The 19,038-nt window shown below is 36.7% G+C and overlaps 1 protein-coding gene and 1 long non-coding RNA gene across 5 annotated transcripts in view; both read right to left on the bottom strand.

The window, feature by feature from the left end:
- The window catches only part of pcdh15b (protocadherin-related 15b), a 321,029-nt gene that overhangs the window by 34,749 nt on the left and 267,242 nt on the right, over positions 1–19,038 (bottom strand). For all 4 annotated transcript variants that reach the window (XM_067430706.1, XM_067430704.1, XM_067430705.1 and 1 more), the window contains 2 exons: positions 18,498–18,638; positions 13,002–13,129 (listed from right to left, as the gene is read on the bottom strand). In XM_067430706.1, coding sequence (XP_067286807.1) covers positions 13,002–13,129; positions 18,498–18,638 — 269 coding nt within the window. The remainder of the gene's footprint in view (positions 1–13,001; positions 13,130–18,497; positions 18,639–19,038) is intronic.
- Positions 52–6,360, bottom strand: LOC137055962 (uncharacterized). Its single transcript, XR_010900142.1, has 4 exons — positions 6,071–6,360; positions 5,713–5,754; positions 2,231–2,295; positions 52–259 (listed from the first exon to the last, which is right to left on the bottom strand). It is a non-coding gene; the product is annotated as an uncharacterized lncRNA (long non-coding RNA).

A 19,038-nucleotide genomic window follows, 5' to 3' on the forward strand; every position in this document is an offset into this window, starting at 1 on the left:
CTTGAGAAACGAAATGTCATTGCTGGCTATGCAAGCCTCAGAGCCATCGGATTTCAACACAAATGAGGGGGGTACAATCCACAAACCGTCTCTAACTCGAGATATCTGATTACAAATATAACAGTCTTTTATTCAGAATTCTAACAAGCGTTTTAAGAAGTAACAAAAAAAAAAAAGATCCATGATTTGTTACCAGAAGATAAAGCAGATAAAGAACAATCCTTCAAAATACCAGTAATCAGCAGGGTCCTTGGTGCATCTGGGAAGAAAAAAAGAACACTATGATTCTCTGAAAAGTCTTAAAAAAAAAAAAAAAAGATTTTAAATAAATGTTTTTTTTTTTTTATTATTATTTTTTACTTTAAACAAGCTCAATTTATTGTAATTAAAGTTTTCTTTTTGTCTTCTGTTTCATCTGGTAGCTGAGGGTCTTTCCCTCAATATTTTTAAGGGAATTAAATATAGGATTAATGACGGCATATTTTTTAACTAACTAAAAAGACATGAAAATACTTGAGATGGTTTACCACCCAAAAATGGAAATTCTGTCATCGTTAACTCATCCTCATGTCGTTTCAAACCTGTATAATTATTTCTTGATATATTTTGAGGAATGTTGGCAACCAAACTGCTTTCCTTTGTATGGAGAAAAAAAAAAAAAACACTGAAAACAAATTGATCAAAATAAAGAAAGTCATACATGTTTGGAACAACATGAGGGTGAGTAAGTGATTGATAGACTTTTAATTTTGGTGTCAACTATCCCTTCAGTTTGTGTGTAGAATTTCCTGCAGAGTGTAGCTCTAAACATCTGCCTGGAATGTTCTGGTAGTTCTGAAAACCTTGATTAGGTGGTTCAGATGAGTTTAATTAGGCAAATTCAATTAAAACATGACAAGGTTTTTAAAAAATATATATGCTTTATAAGGGGACGTTTACACAACGCGTTTTGGACATTCATTTACACAACAATGGAGTTCTGGTGGCCTGAAAACACAATGTTTTTGAAAACAATACCGTTATCTCTGTGTAAACTTAATGGTGATGGACACACATGCGCATTACATGTTTAGTTTATAGGTATGCGTGTTTGAATGCATATGTGCGCAGACAAGGTAGGTCTGCGCACATATGCATTCTTTACCAATGAAATTGCCAAATCACTTGTCTAGAATGTATTAATACAGAGTTATTTAGTTGTTTTCGTAGAATTGTGCAAACAGGGATTTTTCAATAAATTATTGTGATTTGTATAACATTTTTTTAACAAACACGTCAGTATACACATCATGACAATAATCCAAGAGAATTGTGAAGCTCACATGATAAGATAACTTATTATTATTATGTAGTTTCTGAAGCATGCTTTAGTATAATGCAAGTTTATATTCAGATTTATTTTTCTAAGCACATTTTACCAATTCAAATCCAAAATTATAAGTGATATATTTTTTTTAAGAAAGGCTCGGAGTGAAAAATGTCTTGTATTCAGGTGTGCATCATTATTACACAGGTTTTCATTTATAGATAAACTGGGCAAAAAAAAAGGATTTAACTTAGACTGGAACGTCCTTTTTTTAAATACCCATGAGAAAGATGCAATACTAGAAATTGCACAATTAAGGCATGCCCATTGGACAGCAAAACATCAATTCAGCAAAAAAAACAGGTGAAGAAATAAATTAACTTCTAAAACAGTTCTGGAAAATCGGCCTGTTTTTGTATGACCCTGCTGAATCAATAAGCATTTTGCTGTCCAATGGTCACACCTTAATTTTGATTATTGCATTAGTATTGCATCATTCCATTTTAATAATTTTTGACTCTTCAGTCTGAGTTAAATCTCTTTTTTAGCCCATTTTACCTTTTTCACTTTCAGCCTTCTTTAATTATACATCCCTTATAAATGATTTAATAAATTAATAGTAGTTATCAAGATTAATATGGTGTGGAATCATAGACTGTAAAAAAGATGGACAACAAGTCAGTTTTTAGGACTTGTGTGGCACACTTGTGTGAAATGGGTAAAATGTGCTTGGAAAAAAATAAGATCAGAATATCACCTTGTGTAATTATGCACACACTGTAGGCCTATATGGACTCACAAAGATGAATCACTTTTCCAACAATCTGTGGAAAGCTGGGATGGCATGATGAAGGGAAAATAGAGCATTTTGGAGTGCATTATACCTTTATGGTCTATGGTTTTATATACTGCATTGATACTTACTAGTGATGTACTTGTTTCTCTGTTGGTACCTGTTCTGCCCTGTAAACATTGTTCCGATGCTTGATCTAAAGAAAAGGAAAATAAAATAAAAAAAAGTTAAAATGAGCTTTATCTACTTTTAAAGTTTTATCATTAGCAGTTATCACAGTTGGAAAAGGAAATGTCAAAAATACTTGGAAAGAAACAGGCAGTCAAACATAATTTTAATCTCTCAAAGACAAGCACAAGCTTCATCATATTTTTATGTTGCTAAAAAAAAAAAAATATATATACATACATACATACATACATACATACATACATACATATATATATATATACGACAGCCGTACACACCGTGTATACTATATATATATATATATATATATATATATATATATATATATATATATATATATATATATATATATATATATATAGTAGGGCTGGGCGATAAATCGATTTTATGGATTAATTCGAGTTTTTAGTTTACGACGATTTTTGTGAATGAAAATCGGTTTTCTCTTTCAAATCCGCCGACGCTCCCCTCTGGGCTCCCGTAATGGCTCAGCCCTCCCCGCGCGCGTTTGCCACAGAGGTACACAAACAACAAGGATCGCGTCTAACAACATACAGTGTCATTCGTAATTGCTTCAGTTTTTCACAGAACAATTAACAATACCCCGCTGCAAAGTGTGTTTGAAGTCTGAACGGAACCGCGCTAGGCGCTATACTCATTTAAAGCTGCGCTGACACGAACGCAGCGCGAGCTCACACACGGGCCAATCTCGTGACAGACACAGCGCTGGTGATCCAGTGAGAGACCGTTTAAATTCACCACAGAATTAATAACATCGCTACTGTGATCTAGTGGAAGCGGTCGGGGCAGAATTCTGTTATAAACCACAGATATCAGCTCTAACAGAGCTGAGCGAAGGTCAGGGGTTTCAGTCACAAAACACCAACATTTACCACGATTGTACTGTAGTAAAACCACATGGATTTAATGTTGTTGTTGTCATTATTTATCTCAGGATTCGTACAACCTTTTGAGATTGAAATTCAAGCACTTTCCAATGGTTTTCAAGAGCTTCACACTTATTTCCAGCACTTCAAAGCTCTAGATATCCGATTGTAATGTTATTTTTAATGTGATGGTTTGTAAAACTAAAAGTTTAAAGGGGTCTTGTGAAAGAAATAGCCGAATGTTTTTTTTATTTTATTTTTTTAGTAGCATTTTTATTTAAAAAAAGATATGAAATGCCCACCACTATAACCAGCAGAAGAGCACTTATTGATTTATTAGCGATTTCCACTCCCTAATGTATGGAGAAAAGTACGAAGTCACAGTCTCAGGAAAAACTAAACTTTTCTTCAAATTGTGACTAAATTACAGTAAAGTAAAGAGCTCCTTTAATAATAACTGAAGCTGTCGATCAGTTCAGTGTGAGACTATTGAAAAACAATGCTAATCTATATTTAATAAGAGCATAACATTTACATTTTCCCTATACTTTTTTTGCACATTACTGTTGTTAATAAAAGTTAATTTTATCTGCATATCAATTCATAAACCTTTGATATGTATAGGCCTACTGTATATTGCAAAAGATATGGTGCCCATTTATACTGTGGAATAGTCCGGGTTATTCACATGTGGAAAGATTTGCACCCCAGGTGGCACTTCTACCAAGCTGCAAATATTTAATTTTACCTAAACAAAATAAAGTTAAAACTTGTTTTGAACAATTTCTTTGTCATCTGCAGATTGATTTTAAGTAGGAAGGGGAAAAAAATCGTTTTAAATCGTAAATCGAATTTTTGGTGAAAAAATCGGGGATTTTTTTTTTGGGCCATATCGCCCAGCCCTAATATATAGTGAAAATTGAAGTGAGCAGCAAGTAACCATTTTGTCCTCAAAGTTGATGTGTTAGAAGCCGGAAAAATGGGCAAGCGTAAGGATTTGAGCGAGTTTGACAAGGGCCAAATTGTGATTGCTAGACGACTGGGTCAGAGCATCTCCAAAACTGCAGCTCTTGTGGGCTGTTCCCGGTCTGCAGTGGTCAGGATCTATCAAAAGTGCTCCAAGGAAGGAACAGTGGAGAACCGGCCACAGGCTCATGGCACAGGCTCATTGATGCACGTGGGGAGCGAAGGCTGGCCCGTGTGGTCCGATCAAACAGACGAGCTACTGGAGCTCAAACTGCTCCAGAAGTTAATGCTGGTTCTGATAGAAAGGTGTCAGAATACACAGAGCATCGCAGTTTGTTGCGTATGGGCGGCATAGCCGCTGACCAGTCAGGGTGCCCATGCTGACCCCTGACCCCGCCGAAAGCACCAACAGTGGCACGCGAGCATCAGAACTGGACCACGGAGCAATGGAAGAAGGTGGCCTGGTCTGAGGAATCACGTGTTCTTTTACATCACGTGGATGGCCAGGTGTGTCGCTTACCTGGGAAACACATGGCACCAGAAGAAGGCGAGCCGGCGGAGGCAGTGTGATGCTTTGGGCAATGTTCTACTGGGAAACCTTGGGGCCTGCCATCCATGTGGATGTTACTTTAACACGTCCCACCTACCTAAGCATTGTTGCAGACTATTTTACACCCTTTCATGGAAACCCTTTCCTTGGTGGCTGTGGTCTCTTTCAGCAGGATAATGTGCCCTGCCACAAAGCGAAGTGGTTCAGGAATGGTTTGAGGAGCACAGCAACGGGTTTGAGGTGTTGACTTGGCCTCCAAACTCCCCAAATCTCAATGGCAAATCAGCATATTTTAATTATGTGACACTGAAGACTGGAGTAATGATGCCATGCAATGTGCTTATTTCGAAGTTCAACAAAATTCAAAGTTAATGATTTTAACCAGAATTCATAATAATACTAAATAACTGAACAACATCCTTGAATATTTTGTGGGAGTGACACCCCTAGTGTAACAAATCTTAGCGGCCAGCATGATGTAATAGTCATAGAGAATAGGGATTCATATTCAGGTTGTGCCAGAGGCACTATGTGCATTTTTATATTTGAATGTTTTTATATTTGAAATTTTTATATTTATATTTTCATTTTTGGGTGAACTATCCCTTTAACACTTAAAATTTGGCAACTCTGGGTTCATTGGGGGTCATTCCTATGTTCCCCACGTTTATATGGCACATAAGGGAAACATGACTATGATCCCCAAAAGATATAAAGTATGCTCTAATGACTCCAAGATTGGAAACAAGACCCTAAAAACATAGCTCACCCAAAAATGAGAATTCTCTTATCATTTACTCACACATATGTTGTCTAAACCTGAATTAACGTTACAAGTGAAACGTTACTTCTGTTTTCATGTGTTGTCTCCCACACGAATGACCTTCATATCTTCAACAAATGAAATTAAATATTAACATAACGACAAACTTCCAATAAAATGACTAACGTTACTACTGTGCATATCAGTAACGTTAACGTTATCAATTCACTGTCTTCGTGTTAGTATTACAATACTTACCACCCCTGAAGATCGTGAGGCTGGATTTTCTTCCCAAAATTTCTGGTTCATGAGGGAAACAAACACACAACAATATTAGCTATTTAACTTACTTACTAACAGAGGTATTTTCAAAAGTCAGTTCACTCAATCCAAAGCTTCTATATTGATTTTTTTTTATCTCAAACCTAGCTTATAATATTAACACATGCAAACAACGACAATAACGATAGCTGGTAGTTAATGATTACAGTATGTAACTTACTAATGTCGTTATTGGGGTAATCGCGATTTGATTATCACTTAAACATTTATATCTTGATGTAACAGAAGATTTTAAAAAATAAAAATAAAACTAACGTTAACTTAGTTAACTTACCTTCTGCAGTTCCAATATGTCCGTTACGTTGGTAAAAGTTGCCCATATGAATTTTTTTCTTTCTTCTTTTGTCCTCCATTAACATCCCGCAACTTAAATTCGCCCAAAATATAAAACATTTTTTAAAAAAATAACCAAGTAGAAATCCATGTAAAACCGAACAGAACCGAAGTTAGCTACTGCATTACAGATGCCCGAGCAGTAACGTTAACGTTAGCAGCGCACACACTCACTCTACAACAAACGTATAATTCAAATTTGACCTGTAAAAGGCGCGCGCATTTGTCATTGGCCAGTATACCGGATGACAGTCAGAATAACCAATCATGCTCAAAGCAATACAGAGAGACAATGAATTAATGAATTGTTTAAATTGTGTGTGTGTGTGTATATATATATATATATATATATATATATATATATATATATATATATATATATATATATATATATATATATATATATATATACATACATACATACATACATACATACATACATATATATATATATATATATATATATATATATATATATATATATATATATATATATATATATATATATATATATATGCCAACCCCTACTCTGCTAAACACATACAGCGTAAACACTGCATATGTATTAATTTCAATTTCTGCATCTTGGTGGCATTACAGTTACATTCATGTGACCTATAATGACCCTTTTACATTTGTACAAATTACTGACCTTTCCTTTAGAAATAATCTTGCCTATTGTCAACTTTCATTTTCCCTTTTACTGTGTGGCACTATAACATAACTTGTTGATTTAGGGTGGATGCTCTGTCCAAAGCAACACTTGTTTGCTAATATTGCCATAATTCCATACAAGTTACACCATACACAGATGAGGCTTTATGACCACCTTCCTAATATTGTGTTGGTCCCCCTTTTGCTGCTAAAACAGCCCTGACCCCTAAGATGTTAGCAGCAGATCCTTTAAGTCCTGTAAGTTGCGAGGCAGGGCCACCATGGATCAGACTTGTTTGTTCAGCACATCCCACAGATGCTCGATTGGATTGAGATCTGGGGAATTTTGAGGCCAAGACAACACCTCTGCTTTGTGTCAGGAGCATTATCTGCTGGAAGAGCCACAGCCACAGCCACCAGGAAATACCGTTTTCCATCAAAGGGTGTACACGGTCTACAACAATGCTTAGGTAGGGACGTGTTAAAGGAACATCCAAATGGATGGCAGGACCCAAGGTTCCCCAGCAGAACATTGCCCAAAGCATCACACTGCCTCCGCCGGCTCGCCTTCTTCCCATAGTGCATCCTGGGGCCATGTGTTCCTCAGGTAAGCCACGCACACGCACCCGGCCATCCACGTGATGTAAAAGCACACATGATTCATCAGGATTCGTGCTTTGTGGTCCAATTCTGATGCTCATGTGCAAATCATGGCGAAAAAAGGCCATCATTTACCCACCAAACCTGTACAAGTTTCTTTTTCTGTTTGTTATGAAGAATGCTGGTAACCAGACAGCTGACTGTCATCGACTACTGTTATGGAGGTCAGTTTGAAGTCAGTTAGCTGTCTGGTTACCAACATTCTTCATAACAGCTTCTGTGTTCAAACAGAAAAAGAAACTTGTACAGGTTTGATGGGTAAATAATGACAATTATTTTTATTTTTTTTTGGTGAACCATCCCTTTTAACTCCCGAATTTAATAGAAGAATGCTTTATTTTCAAATGTGTTTTTTTCCAAGGTTTTGACAAAAATAAACGTGTTTAACTATCATTTGTTTTTTCCTGATACTTATTTTACTTTTGTCAGAATTCTTGGCTTTCTTCATCTAGGCCAGAGTTGAATTTGTATATAATTTAAGAAAACAGAAAAAATACCATAATATAGTGATTTTCTCATAAATATTTGATTTACAGTTATTTGTCATTAATGATTTAATACTAAAACTTGCAGTCAAAATATTAATTTACAGATATTGTTTGTAATTTTACATTAATGTTTATCAAATTTATGAAAACAGAGATCTACTCTATAAATAATAGTCATTTAAAAAATAAGAATTACTGTTATTTGTCATTAATGATATAGTCCTTAAAATAATAGTCAAGTTGTTAATTTACAGATATTGTTTGTAATTTTACATGAATTTTATGTAATTTATGAAAATAGAAAAAAATTACTGTATAAATAATAAGGTAATTTCCTGTATTAAAAACTGAGAATTACTGTAATTTGTCATGAAGGATATGATCCTTAAAATAATGGTTGAGTTGTTAATTTACAGATATTAATTGTAATTTTACATGCATTTGTATGTAATTTATGAAAACAGAAAAATACTATATAAAAAATACAGTATTTTTTCTGTATAGAAAAATAAGAATTACTGTAATTTGACATTAATGATATAGTCCTTAAAATAATAGTCAAGTTGTTAATTTACAGATATTGTTTGTAATTTTGCATGAATTTTTATGTAATTTATGAAAATAGAAACAAATACTGTAAAAATAAGGTAATTTCCTGTATAAAAAAACTTAGAATTACTGTAATTTGTCATGAATGATATATTCATTAAAATAATGGTCAAGTTGTTAATTTACAAATATTATTTATAATTTTACATGCATTTGTACGTAATTTATGAAAACAGAAAAATATTATTTAAAAAATACAGTAATTTTCTTGTATAAAAAATAAGAATTGCTGTAATTTGTCATTAATGATATAATCCTTAAAATAATGGTCAAGTTGTTAATTTACAGATATTGTTTGTAATTTTACATAGTTTTAAACATAATTAAAAATTACAAAAAAATACTGTAAAAAATTTAGAGTTATTTTCTGTAATTTTAGGATTTTTTTTTACAGTGTATCCAAGCAGCATATTTGGCTTTTTGCCCGCTGAACTTAACATCACAAATGTTTCTACAAGTAAACAAGACCTTGACGATGGTAATCTGTATTCGCAGTGAATGTGACCCTATAAAACCTTGGACTTCTGCTGCGTGGCTTAACACAGTCTGGGGTCTTGGTTAATAAGGTCTCCTTGAACGAATGCAGGACGCCGGCCATCTGATAGCATCACTGCCACTGTTCTTATAGTCGACACATGAACTTAAGGCGGGGTGAAGCCTAATGAGGTGAAACCCAGTGCGAGTGGCAGCATGTCTGATTAGAGTAACACGGATGTAATTAAATGGGTGGCTTTACAGGCAAGAAATCGAAATGCCTGTTGAATACATTGTAATTTTGATACCACAGTAAAAACTAATATTCTATTAGAACTAATGAAATCAACAGTGCTTGTTTTCTGGGTATTAAAACATCACTATCAAGTAAAGTCAGAAATTGGAAAAAAGTAATCAGATGCCAAAGAAAATTATACTTAAATACTTACAATGTTTTTTTTCATCCTAGCTTTGTGGAGAAGTTTGAATAGTTTGCAAGAGCATGATTATAAACCTAACAAGGCTCTGAAAGCGGACTAGCGAATGTATCCCCATTTAGTCACTTTTTTTTTTGCAGTACAATATCCCAAAACCACCAGGCTATATATATATATTGTTCAGTTGAGTTCTTACAATAGCCCAAATGTTTCCAAATATTTGTAAATTGTGAGAAAAATGCAATTTTAACCAATGAATCGGGACGTCAGAGGGAGTCGCCTGTCAATTGCCTCATATCTGCGTTACCCTCGGTTTCCTCGGGTTGGGAGTGTGAACATGTCACAGCAGCCGCTGAGTGAACGCACAGAGTAACGTCATAACATCATTTTAAACACACTAAAATGTATTTCATATGATAAACAGAGCTGAGTTACCATAAACTCGTGACCGGAAAAGCAGAAATGGAGCTGGCGACTGTTTTCCGTCATAATAAAAGTCCTGTTGCTCGCGAGCCCTGTATTGCTAAACAATCGCTCCAGTAACCGTGCTCAGCTCCAAAACACTCGGTCCTGCTCTGCATCACACTACAGTAACATTAATAATCACATCTGGGAACATGATATCTGTCCGAGTCCTATCCCGATTCTTTTCCACATGTCCCAAGATTCTGCGCTCAAACCTGGCGTCATCAAACTAAACATTTGTTTTGAATAGGCGCCCTCTAGCAGACAGAAAAGTTACATAGTGCAGCTATAAAAAAACAGGGAGTATTACTGATGTATTTTATGTAGTTAGAATAAAGCATGCTTGTGTTAACCACAGACGTTATTTCAGGCATTTAAGCAAAAAACCATTTACCAAAACAACTGAGAAATGCTAAAATACTAATTTCCAGGTTTTGGCATACAATAATACATCCATCCCTGTTAACTCACTTTAACGGATAAACTTTTACTCTGCCATGAAAGAATTTGACCTGAAGGATTGAAGACATTTTTTTTGCAAACACTGATAATGAACTGCATGAACTGTATTATAAACCCCATTTGCAAAAATGCGTTAAATTGAGCTGGAGAAGCTAGAAGTGTTTGTTTATGTACTCGTTTAGGGTACATTTTAGGCTAATGGTTGACTTGAAGAATAAATGATTGAAAAACAGTGAGAAATGCTAAGTCTGTAAGAGAAAAGAACTTGCAGAGAGACAAAACAAAAGAATATTACAGAGAGAGAAAGAGGCTGGGAAAGGACAGTGATCTCTGCTCTAAGAGAATGCCTGGCTGATTTATGAGGATCTTTGATTCATTTTCTTTTCCAGAAAATGCGGTGCCCTTGTCCTCGCTATTGACAGCTGTGTTGAGATGTGTATCAGCGAGCCTCCGCAGCCGTGGCATTTTATAAGCTGTCTCAAGATGATCCAATCTTTCAGACCCCAGCTGGTCAGACTTAAGCTCTTCAGCCGAGACCAGCAATCTGACCAACCAGAGAACAACACCTCACACAGACAAAGAACAACCGGCACAGAGGAAAACTGGTGTGATGAATTCTCATGGCTTTTCCATTCCTTCATTAAAATACGTCCTAACCAGATGCAATGCGATGAGATTACAACGATGAGCAAGAACAAGAAAAACAAACAAACAATCAGACGATTTTGTGGGCGGAACTATGTCTGCAAGCATACTGCACTAAGTCATAATACAATTTTAATATGACACAATTTTAGCACCTTAAAACCCCTTGTCGCTCGTTGCGTATTATCGTTGTGGCTGAATAGGAGGCTGATTTAAGGTTTTTCAGGAAGATGTATTCAGATAAGTAATAGCATACAATAGAAATTGAATAAAGTAATCTATAATAATCCTTATATAAAAAAAACAGTTTAGTCATTGACTAACAATAATGACTGAAGCAGATTTATTAGGCTGCTGTCACTTTAAGAGCTAACGAATGGACCCAATATACTGTTACACACACACACACACTTTCTCAGTGTTTACATTCACTTAAGACATAACTGACTGTGTTTACGAGGATACTTAGTAAAAGCGAGGTCTGCACGAAGAGAGAGAGAGAGTCAGAAGAGAGCATAGGTCAAGTGCAAATGATAAACACAATGGATTGCAATAATTGGCGCGGAGAGACGGTATAAAAGCCACAAAAAAACGAGGACTGAGGGAGAGAGAAGCGGATGACTCGTGTATGTTCGCCGTACGCTCTGGAGAGCCGTGGGGGAAACTGTGTGGATTGTATTGAGTTTATTATATCACTGTGAGCGAGACGTAGGCTATGCTTTAAAGTTGAAGAAACGAAATAAAACACACGAGTCTAAGCAGACTTCTTCCTCCTTTCTTTACGAACATTGTTACAATGTTGTATTTAAAGATTGTTTGTAACGGTAAACAAACGCAGTGGTCGGACAGGTGTAACGGTTTCTGAAACTCAAACTTTACACTTCAAAAAGTTCACGCAGTGTTGCCAAGCTATTTATACAAATAAATCCGTCTCAGTACGAGTTATGAAGGAAGAGAACGGCATCGACAGTTGATCATAATTCTTCCAGAGTGTAGCTTTTTCTGCATCATTGCATGGAACTGTGACTTCCCCCCCCACAGTTCCACCCCACCTCGGAGGGCGCGCACAAAAAGCTGCCAGGGAACAGTGTCTGTTTCACGGTGTAATAAACTTTAAATAATAACACTGTATCATATCAATCACATCCCACAGTTTAACAACAGGAGACTGCGTTTTACATCACTCACTTATTCGGCTGATTTGGATGTCAAGTTTGGGCTTTTAGGGGGGAATGAAAGCGACACCGATGTGAAGGAAAATAATGGAATGTGGCACTGGCACAATAATCGTTTCACGTTGATTGTCTTGAATTCATAATCATTGGAAGCCAAAATCGAAAATATAAATTACGATTGATTGCACAGCCCTAACCAAAACTCTGATCAATCGAAAATGAGACTTTTATCTGTTTAGGACACCATGTTAAAGTCATTTAAGAATCATTCCAATTCAGACCACTTCATAAATGAATCATTCAGGTGAATTAGAGAACTGATTCGAATGATGCATTGAAAATAACTGACTCAAAAGTATGACTGAAAAGTATGATTATGGTTTTTCTTTAAGTTTTTCTCCACACAAGAGCAAAATCAAACCAGTCAAATTCTAGAAAAATGTATTCACCACAGAAATGTCCATGACTTCTAAGATTTGATTAATACCCATGACTTTTCGGAGACAGAAAAACACCATTTTAAAACTCCCTGATATTTTCAGGTCTTCCATGACCATGAAAATGGGTGATTTCCTTCTGTTGAAGAACTGAATTGTTATTCACTGCTGTGCGGCTTTGTTCTCTGAAATGCTTCCATTGGTGATTGGGCATCTTATTATGCATGCATAGCAGCCAGCCAATCAGATTACAATTGGAGCCAACTTTTGTCATTCTGATGAAATGTGCATCAGTAAGTGAACGATTGCTGCCTGCACGAGGCCTCACGGATACGGTTACAACCCTGCAGGGGAGAGACACTTTACCTGGACCTGTAAAACAGAGGTGAAGGTCTTGGCATCCTCTGCAACCCCACCGAGGTAAAACGGCTTAGTGAACTCTGGAGGATGGTCATTCTCATCTTGCACATCGATAAAGACCTTTGCTGTGTTGCCTGAGAAAAAAAGACCAAAAACAAACAAAATTTTAAAAATACAAGTAATCCTTCAAATCATTTGTGGAAGTATAAGGCCTACAGAACATCCAAGAACATGTTATAGCAAGAGGCTTTCTATGAATAGAGTACAAACCAGGGTCCGAAACTCTTCGGTTTTACATTCAATAAGCAAGATAATATTTTAATTTTCCAATGGTTGTAAAAGGCTGCAAATGTAGCCAAAATTAAGCTGTCAGAATGAGCCACCTAATTTTGGACCAACTTTTAAATTATAGCTGTTAGGGTTATTTTACATAATTTCTTCTCACAACCAGTGTTGAATGGTTAACATCATAATGTACCTGAAGTAGCAGCAGATTTTTTCTTCCATATTATGACATACATCCAAGTGTCTGGTATACGTCACCACAGAGAAGTCTGGAGTGTGTCTTTTTACCCAGAAAATTCAAGTAACGATATTTTGAGAAAAATTATGAGCGCTCTCTCTCTTTCTATTTTATTTTGTTAAAGAAAAAACATGTGCATGGGTGAAATGTTCACAATAAGATCAATACGACACATTTAGAAAATTAATGTGATAGTGAATTTTCATTTCATGTTGACTTTAAGTTTAAGAAATTCAGTCAACCCAACAAAAATTTAAAGATTTGTTCACTTTAAAATGAAAATTACCCCATGAATTACTCACGCTCAAGCCATACTAGGTGTATATGACTTTCTTCTTTCTGATGAACACAATCGAAGTTAATAAATATCCTGATGCTTCCAAGCTTTATAATGGTAGTGACGGGGTCCATTGAGTTTGAAGCTCGAAAAAGTACAATATAACGTAATCCACACGGCTCTGGGGGATAATAAAGGACTTCTGAAGCAACTAAATGGGGTTTTGTAAAAAAAAAAAATCCATATTTAAAACTTTATAAAGCAAAATATCTAGCTTAGATATCTAGTATATTCTAGCTTAGGTACCTAGCGTATTCAAATTACGGAAAAAGCAGAACTGGCGCAACACAATCACTAGATATTTTACTTTATAAAGTTTTAAACGGATATTTTTCTGACAAATACCCATCGATTCACTTCAGAAAGTCTTTATTAGCCATGCTGACTATGTTTATTATGGATGGATATTAATAAAGGTCAGAATATCCAAAAATGTCCAGCCAAAAACTGACTCAAAACCCACGTCAAATCCCATATGACAGCTACAGGGCCTTAAAATAAATCTATTGATGTTGTATATCTTATTTGGATGATTTTAGATATTATTGTTTTTATATAGCACATACTGTATATTTGTAATTGTCTAATCTGTATTTCATTCCTCTTCAGTTATTTAATAATTTTTACTCTGTATTTTCAGCATTTGCATGGTAAATTATTTAAAATGCTAGCTATACATATCAATAACACTCACAATGTTAAATTCTGACATAGCTACCCATAAAATGCTATAGCAGTGTTTGTCTTTAAACATGTATAGTCCTTTCACTTTTCCAACTTTGTTTTTTCTGCAGGCGCAGTACAGTTCTCTGCCATTTTTCCCACGACCGCATTTTCATTCATGGAAATTGCCCCAAAGCAATTACAATCAAATTCAATAAATCATCAAAACCCAGCTCACCACCCTCAGATCTGCACATCTAGGCTTCTAAAGTATCTCTATACACAGCATTTCTTCATCAAGTGCTTCAAGACCATCATCTGTCACTTCTCAAAGTAAAAGGCAGAGTCATATTTTGTGGGGGTATGAGAGCAACAACACGATTTATCATCTGACAGACTTCGGCATTCATGCCAAGGGGTTTCCAGAGCCTTCTGCTCATTTCTGCACAGTCACTCCGAGTGGAGCACTGAAGCATCTCTGCACAGAGCAGAGTGACACGGCAAAAGAGTATCGCTGACCACTGAAAAGCAATGAATAAAATGAGCAAATGGGCCACCTGAAAACACAACGCAAGCCACATTTTGTATGGCTTTCGTTTGCCACAACCATATAACATCATCATCAGTAGACACTGATCTATGCAATAATATGCATATGTACTCCATCTAGATATTCATGAGACCCATAAGCTCTTATTTAAAGCAAGGACCTGGCAGCTTTTTCCAAGCACACTGACAAGATATAATTAATTAAAACTCACTTTTAATAATCAATTAAAATCACTAAGCTGACAGACTGACTTGACTCAACTAATCATTTGATTTTATCATCAGGTTTGCATACTTGGAATATTAAACTGGTTAATCAGATTCTGGTTCATCAAAAAAGCTTTTCTCAAATAATGATTTTCCATAATCACCTCCACATGGAAGGGATGGACAAGTAGCCCCCATCCCCGTGCTCACGGAGCGCTAGATGACAGGAAGTCATTTACGATTATAGTTTTATTATATTGAGACACTGCACTGACACGCTGGAAAGGATGTATTTTATGCATGCTTAATTGAAATGAAAGCAAAATCATCCTGAACTAGCCTTTAAGCCACCTAAAATGTCCAAGGGTCAACAGCAGACCTGTACAGATTGTTCTTTATTGTGGATAATTTGACAGATGTTTTCAACACATTTGAGCATTTAAATCCATTCTGAAGAATTTGAATTTAGCCATATTTATGACTATAGATCCTGAGTAAGGACCTGTTCATACCAAGATAGATACCAATACAATAACTAGTGTTATTATCATCTGTGTTTATTATAAGCACATGCTGCAATTATGCCATCTGCACTTTAAATACTTCCGCTCTTTAAAACATGATGATAATGTGATTGATTCTAATGCTATTGTTACTCTGTGTCGACATTGTTATAGTCATGGTGTGAACTATTCTCATAGAATTTGAACATTTAGTAAAACTGTATAATTATTATTGTACACTCCTATTATTAGGAACACCTATTCAATTTCTCATTAATGCAATTATCTAATCAACCAATCACATGGCAGTTGCTTTAATGCATTTAGGGGTGCCTCAAGTTGCTTCAAGCATTTGTGAAGCCACAACACACACAACTTTGAGGTGGATGGGCTACAACAACAGAAAAAGCCTCTTTTTCCTATTTGTAGTGGAGATGAGTGGTACCCGGTGGAGTCTTCTGCTGTTGTAGCCCATCCGCCTCAAGGTTGTGAGTGTTGTGGCTTCACAAATGCTTTTCTGCATACCTCGGTTGTAACGTGTGGTTATTTCAGTCAAAGTTGCTCTTCTATCAGCTTGAATCAGTCGGCCCATTCTCCTCTGACCTCTAGCATCAACAAGACATTTTCGTCCACAGGACTGCTGCATACTGGCATGCCTTTTCACACCATACTTTGTAAACCCTACAAATGGTTGTGTGTGAAAATCCCAGTAACTGAGCAGACTGTGAAATACTCAGACTGGCCCGTCTGGCACCAACAATCATGCCACGCTCAAAATTGCTTAAAGGGGGGGTGAAATGCTGTTTCATGCATACTGAGCTTTTTACACCTTTAAAGACTTGGATTCCCATCCTAAACATAGACAAAGTTTCAAAAACTAATGTTGGACGTTTGATTGAGTATTTCTGTGTTAAAAATACTCCTTCCGGTTTCTCACAAGTTTCGGCGAGTTTTTTTCGAGTATGGGTCTACTTGACGTTAAATAGAGCGGAAGGTCCTTGTATGGGCCGTATGGGCTCTTCTCCCGGTAGGGTGCGCGCGCGCGTGACTAGAGGGAGAGAGAGGAAATGCACGCTGTAAACAGTCTCTCAGGTGCAGATCCAGTCGTCCGTGAACACTTATGACGCGCCGCGCTCCACTTTATTCCTATGGGTGACGTCGAGCGACTTCAACGCTTCAGCACAGCATTCCGGGAAGGCAGCGCTGCATTTGAACCGATTTGAACGCAGAAATGACGGGAAGCTTCAAGGCATCGCTTCAGTCGCGTCGCAAAGTGGATTTCCACGGTCACTGCTGTCACAGGACTTCACCAAATCATACCAAAGAAGTGTGTTTTTGACAGAGCGGTCCTGCTTTGGAAGATGCCGGTGAGTAAATCAACTTCAAATGTCTCTGCTATTGGCTACCGTCGCATGAGTAAACATCAGTAAACGATACGATCGCGTGCTTCGTCATTCAAATGCGCTAACGGTTACTCCATTGTTGTTCTGTATAACGTTACACTATTCTGACTCTGACGTGCAAAACCGTTTTGCTTGCTACCTCTAAGGTCTAGTCACATACAATAGTCCATAAACCGAATCATGTCCTCATAAACTGCACACAAAGGCCCCTAAATACAGTACATACCACAGAGACGGACGTCCTGATGTTGCCGTTTCTCCTGTTCAATTTATTTCAGCCTCAGATTTGATTGTGGATCATTATCTGTATTAGCTGAGATAGATGGGTTTCTCCACGCTTGAGGACGTCACCGCTTTGCGCGCTTGTCATTCTTTAGCTCCGCCCACACGATACGCCTCCAGGCCCTCGGTTTTTTCCGGAAAGACTCGGTACAGCCCATATTTCTTTTATAAATATGATAAAACTAAAGACTTTTCGGAGATATGAAGGATGCAATACTACTCTATAGGTACTCAAGATTGACATGAGATTGACTGAAACTGAGTGTTTCACCCCCCCTTTAAATCACCTTTCTTTCCCATTCTGACATTCAGTTTGGAGTTCAGGAGATTGTCTTGACCAGGACCACACATTTAAATGCATTGAGGCAACTGTCATGGGATTGGTTGATTAGATAATTGCATTAATGAGAAATTGAACAGGTGTTACTAATAATTCTTTAGGTGAGTGTATTTCATAACAAAACTTTCCGAACATCCAAAACGATGCTGTGTGCTTGGATAAATGCGCTTGTTGTATGTGTGTAGCTACATATGATGGTATTTTGACCAGCTAAGAACTCTTATAAAATGCTTATAAAATGTGTAAAGGATTCAAAACAGCATCAGGAATTCCACAGCACACACACAAATGAAGATCTGCTGTGAGGAAATACAGTTTTGACGCCTGTACCTAACAGTGAAAGACAACATTGCAACTATGACAAGAAAAAACAGGTATGCTTGAGCATTCAATCTTTGTTAGGGTCGCATCTTGTGACTATGTCCTGTTTTTGGTTTGTTTATATGTCTTTGGTCCGTATTGCAGTCATATTTAATTCTAACTGCACCAGAGTTCATTTGGAAATGGACAGAGAGACATCTTTTCAGCGGTCTCTGTCAACTTGTTGGGTACACACCAGGGTCTGCATGGCAGCATTTACACTTATTTAAATGAACCCTACTAACAGAGCAATCGCATCAGGGTTCATTTTAATCGAACCAAACATACTAAGTGTGAACACACCCTAAAAAAATATGCAGTAAAAGAAGCCTCACTTTTGGATGGGGCTCGTAAGTTGGACGACACCACCCTCATGGAGTCGGCTTCCACACGGAGGACGTAACTGCTGTTGCTCTCGTAGTCCAGCGGCTTGGCTGTGCTGATAACTCCAGTGATGTTATTCATGATGAATTTACCTGTCGCAACAGGAGAGAAAACAGCAGATATTTTCACTTGCTATTTTACAACAGCTTCAACCGAAAATTTCCAAAATAAAAAAATAACTGGTAACACAAAACGATATATTTTTTAACATAAGAGGTGAAAGGTTTTTGGGGTCTAATATAATAGGTTTTCATGCTTGAATGTTCAAAAATCATCTTTTTTTCCACACGTATTTTACATTGTTGCAGCACCTCTCTTTCCTACGGTGGCCCAGTAGCGCAGCAGTACTAAATTAAACCACAACACAACGAAATTGCCACAACACAAACTGCTCTTCAGAATCATACGGGTGACATCACAGACACTCCATCCATATTTTTTTTTTACAGTCTATGTAAATAATCCAGTTATGTCGAGGATGTCCGGAACACA

This window comes from Pseudorasbora parva, chromosome 21 (genome assembly GCF_024679245.1).
Source record: "Pseudorasbora parva isolate DD20220531a chromosome 21, ASM2467924v1, whole genome shotgun sequence".
Classification (NCBI taxonomy): Eukaryota; Metazoa; Chordata; class Actinopteri; order Cypriniformes; family Gobionidae; genus Pseudorasbora; species Pseudorasbora parva.